Genomic DNA, 14,990 nt, shown 5'->3' with positions numbered 1-14,990 from the left:
CAGCTGGGCCCTGCCACCTGCTTTTACCTCATCTACAACATGTAACACCCTCCAGCCTGGGAATTCCGTGTTTGATCCATAAAACCAAGGCTTCTGTGCTGGCCCTTCTCCTTACCCTGCCTCTTCCCAGCCTTTCTTTCTCCATCCTCCCTACACTGCAGGCCTCCTCCGGCCTCGGGCAAGACAGCACCCCCCTTTTTGTGCCTCCCTCGCACAAAAGGGGGCATGGGGCTCGTCTCTCTTGAGTTTGAGGGTAGCGGTAGGTCTCCGGAGAACGAGGGCGGAGGGCATCCTATGGCACCCCATGTTGTCCCTAAAGCACACCCATATTTGCTGAATCCCTCCTCCACCACCTGGATCCCCCCCCCCCCCCACCTGCCCCTCAGCAGGCGACCAGCCCAAATGCACCAACTTTGCCCGGACAGGCCAAAAAAAAAAAGAAAAAAAAAAAAAGAGCTGGGAATTTGCAACCTGGTCAGGGTGGTCAGCTAGAGACCCCGCCCGGCTTCCGCCTTCCGGCACCACCTCACCTGCTCTAGGCTCTCGATGTCCACCCGGAAGCCTGAGAGCAAGGGCACGTCCAGGACAGCCATATTGGAGGACCCCGCATGCAGCCACCTTCCAACGAGAGGAGAGACGCAGGCCCTCGAGCTCAAGCCCCACGGTGGAATTCGTGGCCCCCTCTGTGCCCCCCGCCACAATCCCCATGCCTGAAGTCCTGGGCGAACCCGCCCTAGGCCTGGCTGGGTGGCCCATTTGTACAAACACAGGTCGCTGGTCAGCCCGTTTCACAGTTGAGACCCTAAGATCATAAGGAGAGGGCCCTGCCGAGGGTTCTGGGCCTGACCCAGGTCTACTGACTCTGGGTTGTGCTTGCCCCGAACCCCGTGCTGTGTCCCCAGCACAGGAAGCAGTTTCCGTGGGGCCATGGGAGCCCAGGTGACTGGGGATACCCAGTCACTCCCCAGTGCTTGTCCTCAGTTTCCCCTTCTGTGACACAGGGTATGCCCAATTGACCTCTGGGGCCTGCTATGTGCCAGGCCCTCCCAGTGCCGCGTGCTGGTGACAAGGAAGGTGACTGATATTCAGAGGGGAACCGGTAGACTCTGGGCCCAAGGGGCCATGGTGGCCGCAGCCCCTGGGGAGGATGGGGAAGCTTCCTGTTGGGGTGAGGCCTGAGTAAGCCCATATCTGGATGGCACACATACATCCGAGAGAGGAACAGAGATGTCCCCAGCTACATAGGGCCATGGGAGCCCAGGCATGTCCCCAGCAGGCCTAATGGGGCCAGAGTTGGGCCAGTCTGCCTGCTTCCTGCTCCCCCTACCCCAGCTGATGGCAGATTGAGGGTCATGGGAGAGTGGCCTTGGCAGCCCCAGTGGGCTTTGGATGCCATGGCAACCATCCACCTTTGGGCTCCCGTATTGTCACTATGGCAACGAGCATCCTCTGAGGGCAGCTGCCTGTGCCCCCCCTGAGGACCCCTGTGACCTGGTCCTGGGGTCACCCTCGGGAAACTGAGAGGCCTGAGGCTCTGGTGAGTCGGACAGGGGCCACAAACAGCTGTCCCCACCTGGGCCACCTGCCTCACCTGTCACTGGGGTCTGCTGCATCCATTTGGAAGCTTCTGTTTCCTTCTCTCATTCAAAAACCATCTGCAGTGTTAAGTGCCTGACATTAAGCACTTGCTTGCAAAAGCATCCACGTCAAAGATACCCATCTCAGATAAACGTACCACCAGCTGTTTGACACGGCTGCTAGATTCAACAACTAGACAAGGAGTCAGGCGCCCCACACACACGAGGTTCCCCCTTTAGAAAACCCTGGGCGGGGCGTCTGGGTGGCGCAGTCGGTTAAGCGTCCGACTTCAACCAGGTCACGATCTCGCGGTCCGTGAGTTCGAGCCCCGCGTCAGGCTCTGGGCTGATGGCTCAGAGCCTGGAGCCTGTTTCCGATTCTGTGTCTCCCTCTCTCTCTGCCCCTCCCCCGTTCATGCTCTGTCTCTCTCTGTCCCAAAAATAAATAAACATTGAAAAAAAAAATTAAAAAAAAAAAAAAAAAAAAAAGAAAACCCTGGGCAACCGAGATAACTAACCTGCTTTTCCCTTCCTGCTCCCTAACTCCTGCCCTTAATTTTAAATTCGCCAAAAAAGAGTGGACTGACGGGGCTGACGTGTCCGACTCTTGATTTCGGCTCAGGTTACGATGATCTCACGGTTGTGAGTTCGAGCCCCGCGTCGGGCTCTGCTCTGACAGCACGGAGCCAGCTTGGGATTCTCTCTCTCCCTCTCCCTCCGCCCCTCTCTTTCTCCCTGCCCTTCCCCTACTTTCACACGCGTGCTCTCTCAAAATAAATCAATAAACATTAAAAATATGAGAATGGACTGGCAAAACCTTAGATCCCCCCCCCTCTACCCCAGTCAAGGCAGAGCCCCAGGTGCATACTTTTTCTCTCTGTACCTGTGACCTTGCTGTCTGGCCCCAGGAATGCTGTGTAACTTCCAGGACCAATAAGTCATGAACCTTGTCCCTCAAAGTTCCCTGAGAGTTGTTGCCGAGGGTATCTTGCAACTGTAACAAAAGCCACAAGGGCTGGTCCGGCCACAGCAGTGGGAAATGTAGTAGGGAGCAGGTGGGTGCCCCAGGCATGCCAGCTGATAGCATCACAATCCACAGGCTCAGACTGACCCAAAACACCAACCCTGAGCACCTGCTCAGCATCCTGGGCCTGGGAGGAGCTGTCTTCCTCTGATATGGCCCTCCTCTGAGGCCCAGGCAGGAGTGTTGGCCGCGGGGAAGTGGCCTTACCTGGTGCACACCTCCAGGGTCACCTGATACTCCTGGTGATGCTGGTCGGCTGCTGGGTCGTCATCATCGGCCGAGGAGGCGGGAGCGGGGGTCCGCCGCTGCTCAGCCTCGGGCTCCCGGAGGCTCACGAGCAGCTGGAAGGCCGGTTTGGCCACCGGGTCTGGCACATTGTAGGTGACATCAATCTGGGGGGGGGGGGGCGGTGTGGGAGGACCGAAGCTTAGGGAACCAGGGGTTGGGGGAGGGGAGAGGCAGGGCCATGGCCAGAACGATGACAAAAGTGGCATGAATGGCAGATGTGGGGACAACTGTTACTTCGTTTAGCCCTGCAAGTGCCCAAGTGGGTGCAGATATGACCGTCACCCCATTTTCACGCATGTCAAGCCCAGGTCCAACAGCCTCCAGGCCTCTCCCACCTCTCCACTGTGTCGTCTGGGCTCCCATTGTAGAGATGGGGAAGCTGAGGTTTTCAGGGTCTCCAGGCAGACTTGCCCTCTGACCACCAGCCGGAGCCCGCAGGCTGGCCTGCCCCAGCCCAGAGTGCAGCTAAATCCCAGGGCCTGGTGACCGAGGAGCTGTGGGGGGGGCAGGCTGGGTCCGGGGGAGGGGGGCATATCCTGGTTCAGACAGCAGCAGGGAGAACAGACTTGAAGCACTGGGCAAACCCTGGGGGCGGGGGAGGGCGTCTGCTTATGGTCAGAGACCACTGGATTGAGGAGCAAATGGATTTTCTTGTGGGGGGGGGACGACCCACACTCGAGAGAATGCATGGCCACCTGCCTTGGTCAGTCTGGGCTGCATGACGGGGGTCAGACAGTCTGTCCCAGGGTCTCTCTCAGCCACACACCTCCATCCCGCTCAGCCTGGCCCGCCACTGAGCTTGGAGCTCCCAGCCTGCCCCTCTGGGCGTCCCCAGGTTCCAGAAGCCCCAGCGAGTGCCCGATCTCCCTCCCTGAAGCCCCACCTGCATCAGGCAGCAGCCTTCGCCCTTGGCGCTCACGAACAGCCCCGTGGGGAGGCTGGGGATCTGAAGAGAGAAGACGCCGTGACACCCTCTGCAGACACACGAGTGGGTGTGGCAGGCAGGGGGGAGGGGCCGCCAGCACTGCCCCCCAAGCCCTGGTCCAGGAATACACACCGCCGCGGTCTGCAGAAGCTTCTGGTTGGCCGCGTGCAGTTCGAAAGTTTCCTGGTAGTCCAGGTTGGTGGAAGCCAGGGAGACGGTGAGGTTGACGTTGCCGGCATATGACAAGACGGCATAGTCTGCCAAGGCCTGAAGAGCCACACAAGTGTCCTGGGGACACAGCAGGAGGTGCTGTCAGCCCCGGGAATGGGCCAGCCAGCAGTGTCCCTCCCTGCTCCCCGCCCCACCCCCCCATCCCCAGAGGTCTGGCCCAAACTGGGGGCACCATGGACCCTCTCTGAAGGCCGGAGACCCAAGTGGGTGGAATGGAGAGTGAATCTGCGGCAGACAGACATCCATGGCCTGGGGGCCCTGATAACAGGCGGGCATGCCCACAGAAGCAGAGGCTGGGTCCCTGTCCCAAAGCCGGGTGCATCTGTCCCTCAGGCCCCACCTCCTGCCTTCTCTTGGACTCCTCATCTCCAGGAGCCGCCTTGGGACTTGAAGCACGTGGTGGCTTCCTGGCGAACTCTGAGCCCTGAGCCTGGGCCTCAGCGACCCCGCCGGGACCTGAGCCCCTTCCTCTTGGCCCTGCTCAACTCACCTGAGTAGAGGAGAAGCCCCCGAGCGCGTTCCGCTGCTGGGACAGCCACTTCACCACGGGCAGGGCCGTGGCCACATCACCCAGGAGGGTGTAGGTCAGCAGGGCATAGGCCGTCATTTCCACCTCGGCTGAGACCACTGCGATGGACAAGGCTGGCTGGGGCCCTTCTGATGGCGGGACCCAGCACCCAGCACCCAAAGCAGGGGGCCAGTACCTGACTGAGAGACCCCATCGCTGAAGCTCAGGAATGCATCCTTGTCCACGTCCCGGGAACCCGTCAGGCTCCAGTGGGTGACCCCATCTGCAGGGCCAGGACAGGTCAGGGGCCACAACCCAATTAAGTGTTCAGCCTGGCATCCCGCGGTGAGTGTCAGTGCATATGGGTCTCGAGGAGAGACGTGGCGGGGGCGGGGGGTGGACCCCAGGGGAGTAGGGTGCCAGGGGCAGATGGCTGGGACAGGAAGGGCCTTGGGGCTGTCTCAGATCTGCAACTACATGACGGACCCAGTCCCTCCTGTACCCCTGGAAGACATCGGTGGCCTCCCTCCTGACGGGTCCCTGATGCGGCTCCAGCCATCCCTACTCAGGACCGAGGAAGCCGCTTGCTACCTGGTAAGGCTCCAAGGATTCTGAGTTCGTGTGTGATGTAAAAGGCCCTCGGACCACAGAGAAATCCGTGCTCCCTGCCCCGGATCTCAAGCAGTTGGTCCTAAATAGACACTGTCATCCAATCGGGTAGTTTCAGAATTCTGCTTAATGTTTGTTTGTTTTTCTTCTTAGCAATGAAAGCATTTCTCAGGTGACATCATGAGCAGAAAAGCTGCTGGGAGGGTGGGGGGCGGGTGGTGGGATGAGGGCCGGGAGGGGGCTTGGTTTGAGAGGTCTCCACGACTGGGGCTCCCCAAGCACAGTGAGTAGTCATTTTGTGGGTGGAGAGACCAACATCCTGCAGACAGAAACGGCTTCCTTCCCAAGGTTCACCCGGCGATGGAAGGCAGGGGGGCCCTCCCTGCCTCCCAGCACCCTGTCCAGGGGTTGGTCTCCAGGAAGCCTGGGGCGTTCTCTACTGCCCTCTGGGCTATCCCCTATTCCACGAGGGAGAAAAATGACACACGGGCTCAAGCCACTTCATTAAATGGAGCCGCTGGATGCAACAACGAATAACAAACAAAACAGACTGAACAAAGGGTGCCTCCTTAGCTCCATGCGTGTGTTCATGAACCGTTTAGGGAGATGCACGGTGGGCGGGCCCCACGGTGGCCTCTGGGGTGGCGATCAGGAGCCACCTACTCTGCGTGATGGCCAGGCTGCGGAGTTTTCGCAGCGCTGCGGGGGCTGCTGGGCTGCGGAGCAGGGTCAGCGCGTAGGTGGTCAGGGCACTGCTGTAGGGGTCGGCGGCCAAGGGCACACTGGACTCCAGGAAGTGCCTCGCTCTGGCAATGGCGCCCCTCTCCTCCTGCGGGATGGGGTGGGGAGTGGAGCCCTGCGAGGCTGCTCTGTTCCCCCACCCACCTGCCCACCCGCAGGTTCCCAGGGCGCACCTAGGGAGAGCTCCCAGACTCTCATTCTGCCTCCTTCTAGGGCTCCCGCAGCGTGCGGACCTGGCTTTCAAAACCCCATCCCCTTTCTGTTGGTGCCAGCTTTCTTCCGAATGAGGTCTGAGCACAGTGTATCAACCCAGAGAAGTACTGGGGGAATCAGGCAGAGCCCTGACCACCCTGTCCCACCCACCCCTTCACCAGGCTGGCTTTTAAGAACCCCTGCCCAGGCCCACTTCATCCTCCAGGCCTCACTTCAAGTGTTGCCTCCTCCAGGAAGCCCACCAACCCTGATCATGCTTCTCCCCCAGCCCTAATGTGAGCCACTGGAGGACAGAAACTGAGTCCGCTGTCCAGCGGGGGCTTGATGCAGAGAAGCTGCCCAAGCATATTGGTTAAATGGAAAAAAATGAGTGATTAGAAGGATTCGTGAATTTGATAAATGAGCAACGGTGTTCCCGTGGGCACCGATGGAGCCATGGCGTTAAGATAACTCTGCTTTTAGGCCGCCTGGTTGGTGCAGCTGGCTCAGCGTCTGGCTCTTGATTTTGGCTCAGGTCACGATCTCACGGTTCTGTGAGTTCGAGCCCCGCACTGGGCTCTGTGCTGTGTGGGGCTCACTTGGGATTCTCTGTCTCTGCCCCTCTCCCACTCCAGCTTTCTCTCTCAAAAAAAGATATCTCTGCTTTAGATTGTTAAGATCTCAGAAAGCATGCTCTCCCAAAGCTCTCCATCTTTAGATCAGGACAAAGTATGGAAACTGCCCCTAATGCGGGGCGTTGAGATATACCATGTACCTCCTGGGGCCTCGACACGCCGCAGTTAGGACCATGTCCCCATAGGAGAGGACACAGAGACGCAGGCACAGGGCCATGCAGAGACAGAGGCAGACACTGGAGTGACGTGGCCACAAGACTAGAAATGCCTGGGGCCTCCAGAAGCTGGAGAGGCCTAGAAGGACCTTCCTTAGAGCCTTCGGAAGGAGCACAGCCTTGCTGACACCTGGACCTCAGACGTATGGCCTCCAGGACTGTGAGAGAATAATCCAGGGGCCACGATCCAGCCTAGGGCACAGGGGCCTTCAGAGTCCGGAGTGAATGAAGACACACGTGACACAGCTCGAAACGTGTGACAGGGTCCGAATGACCTGGAAGTCCATTTAACTGGAAGAAGGAGCAGAGCCAGAAGAGACAGGAGGGGCCCGCCTCAGGGGATGCGGAGGGGCCGGGGTCCCTCGGCCTCAGAGGTGCAGGCACTCACCAGCCCCCCCCGGTCCTGGGACTCCCTCAGGACCGCTGGCCATCCTAGAGGCAGGGTGTATGAGTTTGCAATGGCTGTGTAACAAAGTGCCACAAAGTGGGTGGCTTAAACAGTAAAAAAAAGACATGGTGTCACAGATCTGGAGACCGGAAGTCTGAGGTCACGGTGTGGGCCACTGAGGGAAGAGGCTGTCCCAGGCCTCTCCCGGGCTTGCAGCCGGCTGTCTTCTCCCTGTGTCTCCACGTCGTCTTGCCTGTGCGTGTGTGTGTCTGTGTCCAACCCCCTTTGTATGAGGACGCCAGTCATATTGGATTAGGACCCATCCTGATGGCCTCATTTGAACTTGATTTACCTCTTCAAAGGCCCTAATCACATTCCGAGGTATGGGGGTGCTGTCTGGGCCCCCCACCACAATACGTTGAAGCGCTACCCCAATGTGACGGTGTTAGGAGGCGGGGCCTTTGGGATGTGATTACGTTTAGCTGAGCTTCTGAGGGTGGGGCCCCCACAATGGGCTTAGGGTCCTTACACAAAAAGGAAGAGACACCAGAACTCCCTCTCTCCACACGTGCATACCAAGGAAAGGCCATGTGTGGACACAGCGGGAAGGTGGCTGTCTACAAGGCAGGAAGAGAGCCCTCACCAAGGACTGACTCAAACAGAACCTTGACTTGGGTTTCCCAGTTTCCAGAACTATGAGAAGTAAACGTCTGTGGTTTAAGCCTCCTGGACTGTGGTATTTTGTTTCGGCGGCCCGAGCTGGCTAAGACAGGGGATTAGGATTTCAGGATATACATTTCGGGGAGACACAATTCAGCCCTTTAACACGGGGCAAGGGGCCCTCCAGGCAAAGTGCACAGGACCTAGAAGATCTTAGGTCATGGCAAACCCTAGACCCAGAGGTTAAATCTGGATTGGGAGGCCACGAATTCTGAGAAAAGCCACAATTCGCAGTTCGTCACCAGGGGATGTAGAACCGATACAGATGTTAGGAATGGTGGGGTCCCTACTCCCAGGATTGGGGTCCACCAGGGACGCCCTCACCGCAGGGAACGTGTTATACGCACCCCGCTTCACAGAAGCAACAATGGCTCTCCAGTCCCTGGGGACAACTAAACCTTGACTGGCTCCAGTACCCACTGTAAATGGAGGTTCTAGACCCTTCCCCCAAAAAAATTTCACAAATTTTGGTATAGGACTCCCGGAAGTGAGCCCATGGGTCACTAGCCAGGAACGTGATGTAGCCCCAAACAGGCTCCCGGGGTGTCAGATAGTCCTGGGACGTCTCGTACTCAGGATACAGCACCTCCACACCACCCCCCCACGATTGTCACAGGACCCTCTCAATCCTCTGCCCGGGCTACAAGAAGGTGAGCATCCTGGGACCACAGGAAAGCATGAAAAAGAGTGGAAGGAGGGCATCAAGGAAGAAATAAAGCCTGCCCGAGGACGGCCAGCCTGGCCTGCAGGGGGGACGTTGCCCAGCCACTCCCCCAGCCGCCCTGTGCTCACCTCCGAGGCAGTGCCTGTCTCCAGGAGTGCAGCCACCACGTACGCCGTCAACGGGACTGTGCCGTGGATCCCACCCTGCAAGAGGACTTTGGAGCCTCACCCTGAGCCAGAGGGGACAGCCCCTGACCTCCTACTAGCCCGAGACAGCACCGGGGAGTGGGGGAGGGGGCAGGGCTAAGGCACCAGAAGGAGGCGGAGAGGCCACTCACCTGGATGTCCTTGTTCAGGATCCTGCCCACGGCCGGGAAGGAGCCATCCCCCCGCTGCTGCCGGATGATCCAGCCCTTGGCAGCCGCCAGCTCCTGTGGGTCGATGAAGATGAAGCTTCGTGCCTGGGCAAAGGACTTCAGGACAAAGGCCGTGAGCCTAAAACAGGATGAGGCAGGGGCTGGGAGGGCCATGGGTCGGGGACGGTGGTGCAGAAAAGGTCACCTCCCGTGGGCACCCCGAGGAACCGTGCACGTTCCCTGCACTGCCCGAGTCTCTGCTTCCTCCCCTATAACACAGGAGGGTCCAGCTTGCCCTCTCGGGGCTGTTGTGAGCACTCCAGGGAAGTGTGTGGGCACCCAGCAGGGCCCAATGACAGAGGCCCGCCTCCCTGCAGCACCAGGGTCTGGCACTCAAGGCCTTCCCGGGAACTGGTCCAGCCCTGCCTCCCCCTGCCACATGCAGGAGACCTTCCTTGTTGCCCCTCCACAGCCACTCCCTGAGAGATCCCCAGTCTTCCAGAGAGATCTCCAGTCTTTCTTGGAAGCCTGCAGTCAGGTGCCTTACATGCTTAGACCCCTGATGGCCCCACCCAGCCACATTAGGGGCATTTCAGTCCCTGGCCCTGAGAGTGACTTTAGAATGGGCACATGCGGTGATGCTGGGAGCAGCTGCTGCAATTTTGCCACCATGAGGGGAGCAGCCACTGTGCTGAGAGAGCCCACAGGGGCCCAAGGAAAGACCCGGGGCCCCGATGCATTGTGGGGCTGCCAGACTGGCCAACTGTGTGGCCTCCCCAGCACTGTGGCGTGAACTGGCATTCAGAACTGCCTATTTGCCAGATTTCTGTGGCTTGAAGTTGGTAACGTTCCGCCAACCCACTAGCCTCAGCTACGTGTCTAGGCACGTTTCCCTTCCCGTTTACACAGGACAAGGTCCCACTTGTGTCTCAACGCTCAGCCCCCGTGCCTCTGCCCGGAGGAAGCCTCTCAGACACCCCCGTTCTGGGATGGGCTCTCTGGACCCTCAAGACCCCCGCCTGGGGGCGCCTGGGTGGCGCAGTCGGTTAAGCGTCCGACTTCAGCCAGGTCACGATCTCGCGGTCCGGGAGTTCGAGCCCCGCGTCAGGCTCTGGGCTGACGGCTCAGAGCCTGGAGCCTGTTTCCGATTCTGTGTCTCCCTCTCTCTCTGCCCCTCCCCCATTCATGCTCTGTCTCTCTCTGTCCCAAAAATAAATAAACGTTGAAAAAAAAAAAAATTTAAAAAAAAAAAAAAAAAAAAAAAAAAGACCCCCGCCTGGCCTCCCCACAGCCCACCTCTGGGTCACAGTTGCCCATCCCTGGCTTTGCGGCCTGTGCCTTGCCCACCCCGCACCCCTCCCCGCTCTGTCACGGTGCACCCGAGTGACTTAGTTGATGGGACCAAGGGATGAATGAGGGGGTGAAAAATAATCGCGGGAGAAACACTGGATGGAAACCAAGGAGCCGAGAGGGACGAGCGATAGAACTGTCGGCGGGAGAACGCCCCACTCAGGACGGGGGCGCAGTCCCCGCTCCTCAAAACCCAGTGGCTCCCCCCCGCCACGCCCATCAGGTGGCTGTCGTCCAAACGGCACAAACCAACAAGTGTTGGCAAGAATGTGGAGGGACCGGAGCCCTGTGTGCTGCTAAAGAAACAGGAAGTGGTGGGGCAGCTAGAAGAAAACGGTCAGCGGTTCCCTGACAGGCTGAAGGTGGCGTTCCCATGCGACCCGGCGGTCCCACTTCTGGGGATATCCCCAAATACGAAAGCGGGGTCTCAAGGAGATATTTGTGCACCCATGTTCCCAGCAGCTCTGTGGCCCTAGACACCATGGGAGCCCCCCCAGCTGTCCAGACTGATGAACAGAGTAACAAAACCGGGCGTATCCATACAGCCAGATATTTATTGCTCGGCCTTAAGAGGGAAAGAAACTTTGACACCTGCTCAGCGCGCGTGAGTCTCGAGCACACGCTCGCAGTCTCATAAAAGCACAACGCGGGGTGCCTGGGGGGCTCAGTCAGTTAAGCATCTGACTTCAGCTCAGGTCATGATCTCGCGGCTCGTGGGTTCGAGCCCCGCGTCGGGCTCTGTGCTGACAGCTCGGAGCCTGGAGCCTCTTCCGATTCTGTGTCTTTCTCTCTCTCTCTCTCTCTCTGCCCCTCCCCCACTCACACTCTTTCTCTCTCAAAAATAAGCATTAACAAAAAGTTTTTTCAGGGGCGCCTGGGTGGTTCAGTCGGTTGAGCGGCCGACTTCAGCTCAGGTCATGATCTCGCGGCTCGTGGGTTCGAGCCCCGCGTCGGGCTCTGTGCTGACAGCTCGGAGCCTGCAGCCTGCTTCCGATTCTGTGCCTCCCTGTCTCTCTTCCCCTCCCCTGCTTGCGCTCTGTCTCTCTATCTCTCTCAAAATTAAAGAAACATTAAAAAAAAAAAACAAAAAGTTTTTTCAAAAAGAGTTCTGGGGAGACGGACAGAGACGGACAGTAACGACCGTACGAGAGGGTGAATGTACTCGATGTCACCGCACTGGATGCTTAAGATGGTGAAGATGATAACTTTTGTTTGTGTACTTTACCAAAACTAAAAAAAAAGGAAAAGGAAAAGGAAAGGAAAGGAAAAGAAAGAAACTCAAGTGGTGGCTCCGGGCTCTATTGACGTGAATCACCAAAATGCGAAATAGCCCCATACCCTAAAACCTGTGCGTGCCTGCCCCAGGAGTCCGCTGGTCCCGGCCACTCTCCCTCCGGGACCCTGAAGCCCCATCCCTGCCCTGGACGCCCCAAAAGCCAAAGGGAAACCAGGCCCCAGGCTGCTGTGCCCACACACTCCCTCGACTTCAGCCTCCAGGCGGTGGTATGGCCTCTCCCAGCCCACCCCCTTCCTACTCCGGGTCACCCCCATTTCTGGGTCCAGTGGTCTCTGAAGAGACCAGAACGCCCAAGACCTGCTCCCGAGGGGCTGGAGGGCAGGGGCTCCGCCTGGGGCACTGCGGCAACAGCAGCAGAACCCCCCCCTCGCCGCACCCGGGGCCCAGCACACCTGCCCTCTGAATCCCGGGGGAGCAGGGGCCACAGCTGTCTCCAATTCCCAGCCAGGCCCCCCGGCCACCCCGGGGATCTGGCCCCGAGCGTCCTGGCCCTTCTGTGCTGCGCGTGAGGCTGTGGTTCCGGGGTGGGGGGGGAGGTGGAGAGACCCCGCGGCCATGCCCCCCGGAATGGGGACTCACCACATGCTCCCCGATGCGTCCCGATCCCCGAAGGCGCTGTAGGAGCCGTCCCGGTGCCTGTAGGTCAGCTGCCGCTGGTAGCCTGCGGGGCAAAGGGAGGGGTCGGCATCCTGGCGAGCCGCTGGGACTGGGCCTCGTCCTACCGTGGGACCTCCACGTGATGTAATACTCCCATCCGGGGGGGCCAAAACTGTCCCACGCTCACAGCCGAGGCTCTGGAAACTGCCCCGCCACCCACAACCGGAGACACGCAACCCCACTCCACGGGTGCGACCGAAACCTCCACTCTATTCCTCTCGCTCCCTGACGTCGCCTCTTTGTCACCCCTGCTCACATACCCATCACGCCTGGGTGGTCGGTGACGTGCACCATCTCGAGGCAGCACCCTCTGTCCCCAGGGGTGGGCACTATGCCACAAGAGCTTGGTGTGCTCGGAGAACAGAAGAGCAAGGGGGCAGGGGAGGGAGGGGAGGCGGCCACTCGGGCCACCCTGCGGGTCTGGCCTTGCTGCCAGGGCAGCAGGGGGGACATGGGCAGTGGGTGGTCTGTAGGGTCCAGGGAGGAAGCAGGCAGACCGGGAGGTGGGCACCGTCCAGGCGGGCAAGGACGACGGGCCGCCCCGGATCAGGTGGTGGAGACAGTGTGGGCAGAGCCACTGAGGCCCGGAGGAAAGAAAGATCTGGAGAGCAGCAAGGTTTGCAACTTCCCCGCTGGAAGGACGGTGCCGCGCCCTCGGAGGTGGAAAGAGCACAAGGGAGCGCTATACCGGACGGACAGTGACCCCCCCCCCATTCATGGCCACCTGGAACCCCAAAATGGGACCTTAGGGGGAACAAGGGTCTTTGCAGATTCAATTATGCGGAAGATGTCCAGATGAGATCATCGCGGAATAAGGGAGGACCGAGATCCAAGGACTGATGTGCTTAGAAGACAGGAGAGGCAGAAATAGGGACGCAGGAAAAAGCCCTGTGAAGACGGAAGCAGGGAGCACGGGGATGTGTCTACAGGACGGGCTCCCCCAGAGCCTCCAGAAGGAACCAACCCTGTTGAACCTTGACTTTGGACTTCTGGCCCCCGGAGCTGAGAGTGAATCCAGTCCTGTTCTGAGTCACCCAGCGGGTGGTACAGGCATCCCTCAGAAATACCGCGGGTTCGGTTCCAGACCCGTTCGCAATAAACCGTGTCAAACGAAGTTTTTTGGTTTTCCTGTATATTTAGGGTTATGGTTACGCTACACTACGGTCCGCGAAGCCTGCGACAGCATTATGTCTAAGGTAACAATGTACGTGCCTTGGTTTATTTAATTTAAACATACCGGGGCGCCTGGGTGGCTGAGTCAGTTGAGCGTCCAGCTCTTGGTTTCGGCTCAGGTCCTGACCTCACGGTTCGTGGGTTCGGGCCCCACATGGGCCTCCGTGCCAACCGTGCAGGGCCTGCTTGGGATTCTCTCTCCCCTCTGGGCCTCCCCTGCTGTGCACGTGTGCGTGCGCGCTCTCTCAAAATAAATATATTTTTTAAAAATTAAAAAAAAAAGAAAAACTTTAAAATGTCATGGCCAAAAAGATGCTAACCGTCATCTGAGCCTTCTGCGAGTCGTAATCTTTTTGCTGGTGGAGGGTCCTGCCTCCACGTGACGGCTGCTGACTGATCGGGGTGGTGGTCACTCACGGCTGGGGTGGCTGTGGCAATGTCTTAAATGAGACAGTAGTAAAGTTCGCTGCATCGAAGGAGCCCTCCTTTCACGAGCGGCTTCTCTGCAGCATGCGATGCTGTTTGGTGGCATTTCACCCACGGTGGGACTTCTCTCGGAATCGGAGTCCGTCCCGCTGCCGCCGCCCCCTCCACTCTGCCTCTGTGACGTTCTGAACCCTGTGTCGTCGTTCCAACCGTCTTCACGGCATCTTCACCAGGAGCAGATTGCAGCTCAAGAAGCCTTCTTTCCTTGTCCGTTAGAAGCAACTCCTCTTCCGTTCAAGCTTTAGCACGAGATCGCGGCAATGCCAATATAACAACAATCTGGAAGTTCGAAGTATCGCAGGAATCACCAAAATGTGGCGGAGTGAGCAAATGCTGTCGGGAAAGCGGAGCTGGTGGGCTTGCTTTGATGCAGGGCTCTCAGAAACCTTCGACTTGGAAAAAACGCCCTCCCTGCGAAGCGTCTGCACTTGTGAAGGCGGGCCCAGGAAACGAACACCAGCGAGTGTGCAGAAAACTCGTAGAGTCTGCAATGCCAATTGGCTGAAGGGCACAGGGTCTGGCTGTCCAAGAGAGGTCCGCGCTGCTGGTTACGACTAGGGGTGGCCTTCAAGGTCCTTTGCCGGGATGGATTCAGCAACCTGAGCGTCCCCAGCCACAGACTGAGGGGGCTTGGGCTTCCCAGCAGTCTTTGGTCAGCCCTCATCAGGCCAGATTTTCAGCCCATGGCAACCCACCTTACTTTTCCATCAAAGGGCTGTACATTTTCATCATGACGTCTCGCTGTTTCCTTTTCCCGTTGAGGACGGATGGTTCTAGATCATCAGGACTGCTTTTGGAGATCTCATCCAGAAGCACAGTCACTGGGAACCTTAACAGGCCAGGAGGCAGGAACCCCAGGCTCGCCTCAGGGATCAAGGCGCTCTCATGCCTCAGTTTCGCCATCGGAGAGGGGCCTGGCATCATCTGGGCTGGGCACATGCCAGTCTTTCTTGAA

General features: G+C 58.7%; 1 protein-coding gene across 2 annotated transcripts in view; it reads right to left on the bottom strand.

Moving 5' to 3' along the window:
- The window catches only part of CPAMD8 (C3 and PZP like alpha-2-macroglobulin domain containing 8), an 81,630-nt gene that overhangs the window by 6,654 nt on the left and 59,986 nt on the right, over positions 1–14,990 (bottom strand). For both annotated transcript variants that reach the window (XM_086698715.1, XM_086698714.1), the window contains exons 27-36: positions 12,299–12,380; positions 9,055–9,211; positions 8,846–8,920; positions 5,826–5,991; positions 4,750–4,836; positions 4,536–4,672; positions 3,947–4,102; positions 3,773–3,835; positions 2,809–2,993; positions 531–618 (exon numbers count right to left, since the gene is read on the bottom strand). In XM_086698715.1, the coding sequence (XP_086554841.1) occupies positions 531–618; positions 2,809–2,993; positions 3,773–3,835; positions 3,947–4,102; positions 4,536–4,672; positions 4,750–4,836; positions 5,826–5,991; positions 8,846–8,920; positions 9,055–9,211; positions 12,299–12,380 (1,196 nt within the window). The remainder of the gene's footprint in view (positions 1–530; positions 619–2,808; positions 2,994–3,772; positions 3,836–3,946; positions 4,103–4,535; positions 4,673–4,749; positions 4,837–5,825; positions 5,992–8,845; positions 8,921–9,054; positions 9,212–12,298; positions 12,381–14,990) is intronic.

Source organism: Puma concolor, chromosome A2 (assembly GCF_028749965.1).
Source record: "Puma concolor isolate L17-30 chromosome A2, mPumCon1.1.hap2, whole genome shotgun sequence".
In the NCBI taxonomy this organism is placed as follows: Eukaryota; Metazoa; Chordata; class Mammalia; order Carnivora; family Felidae; genus Puma; species Puma concolor.
Note: the sequence above shows the minus strand (reverse complement) of the source record. Positions and strands in the feature narration are given on the sequence as shown.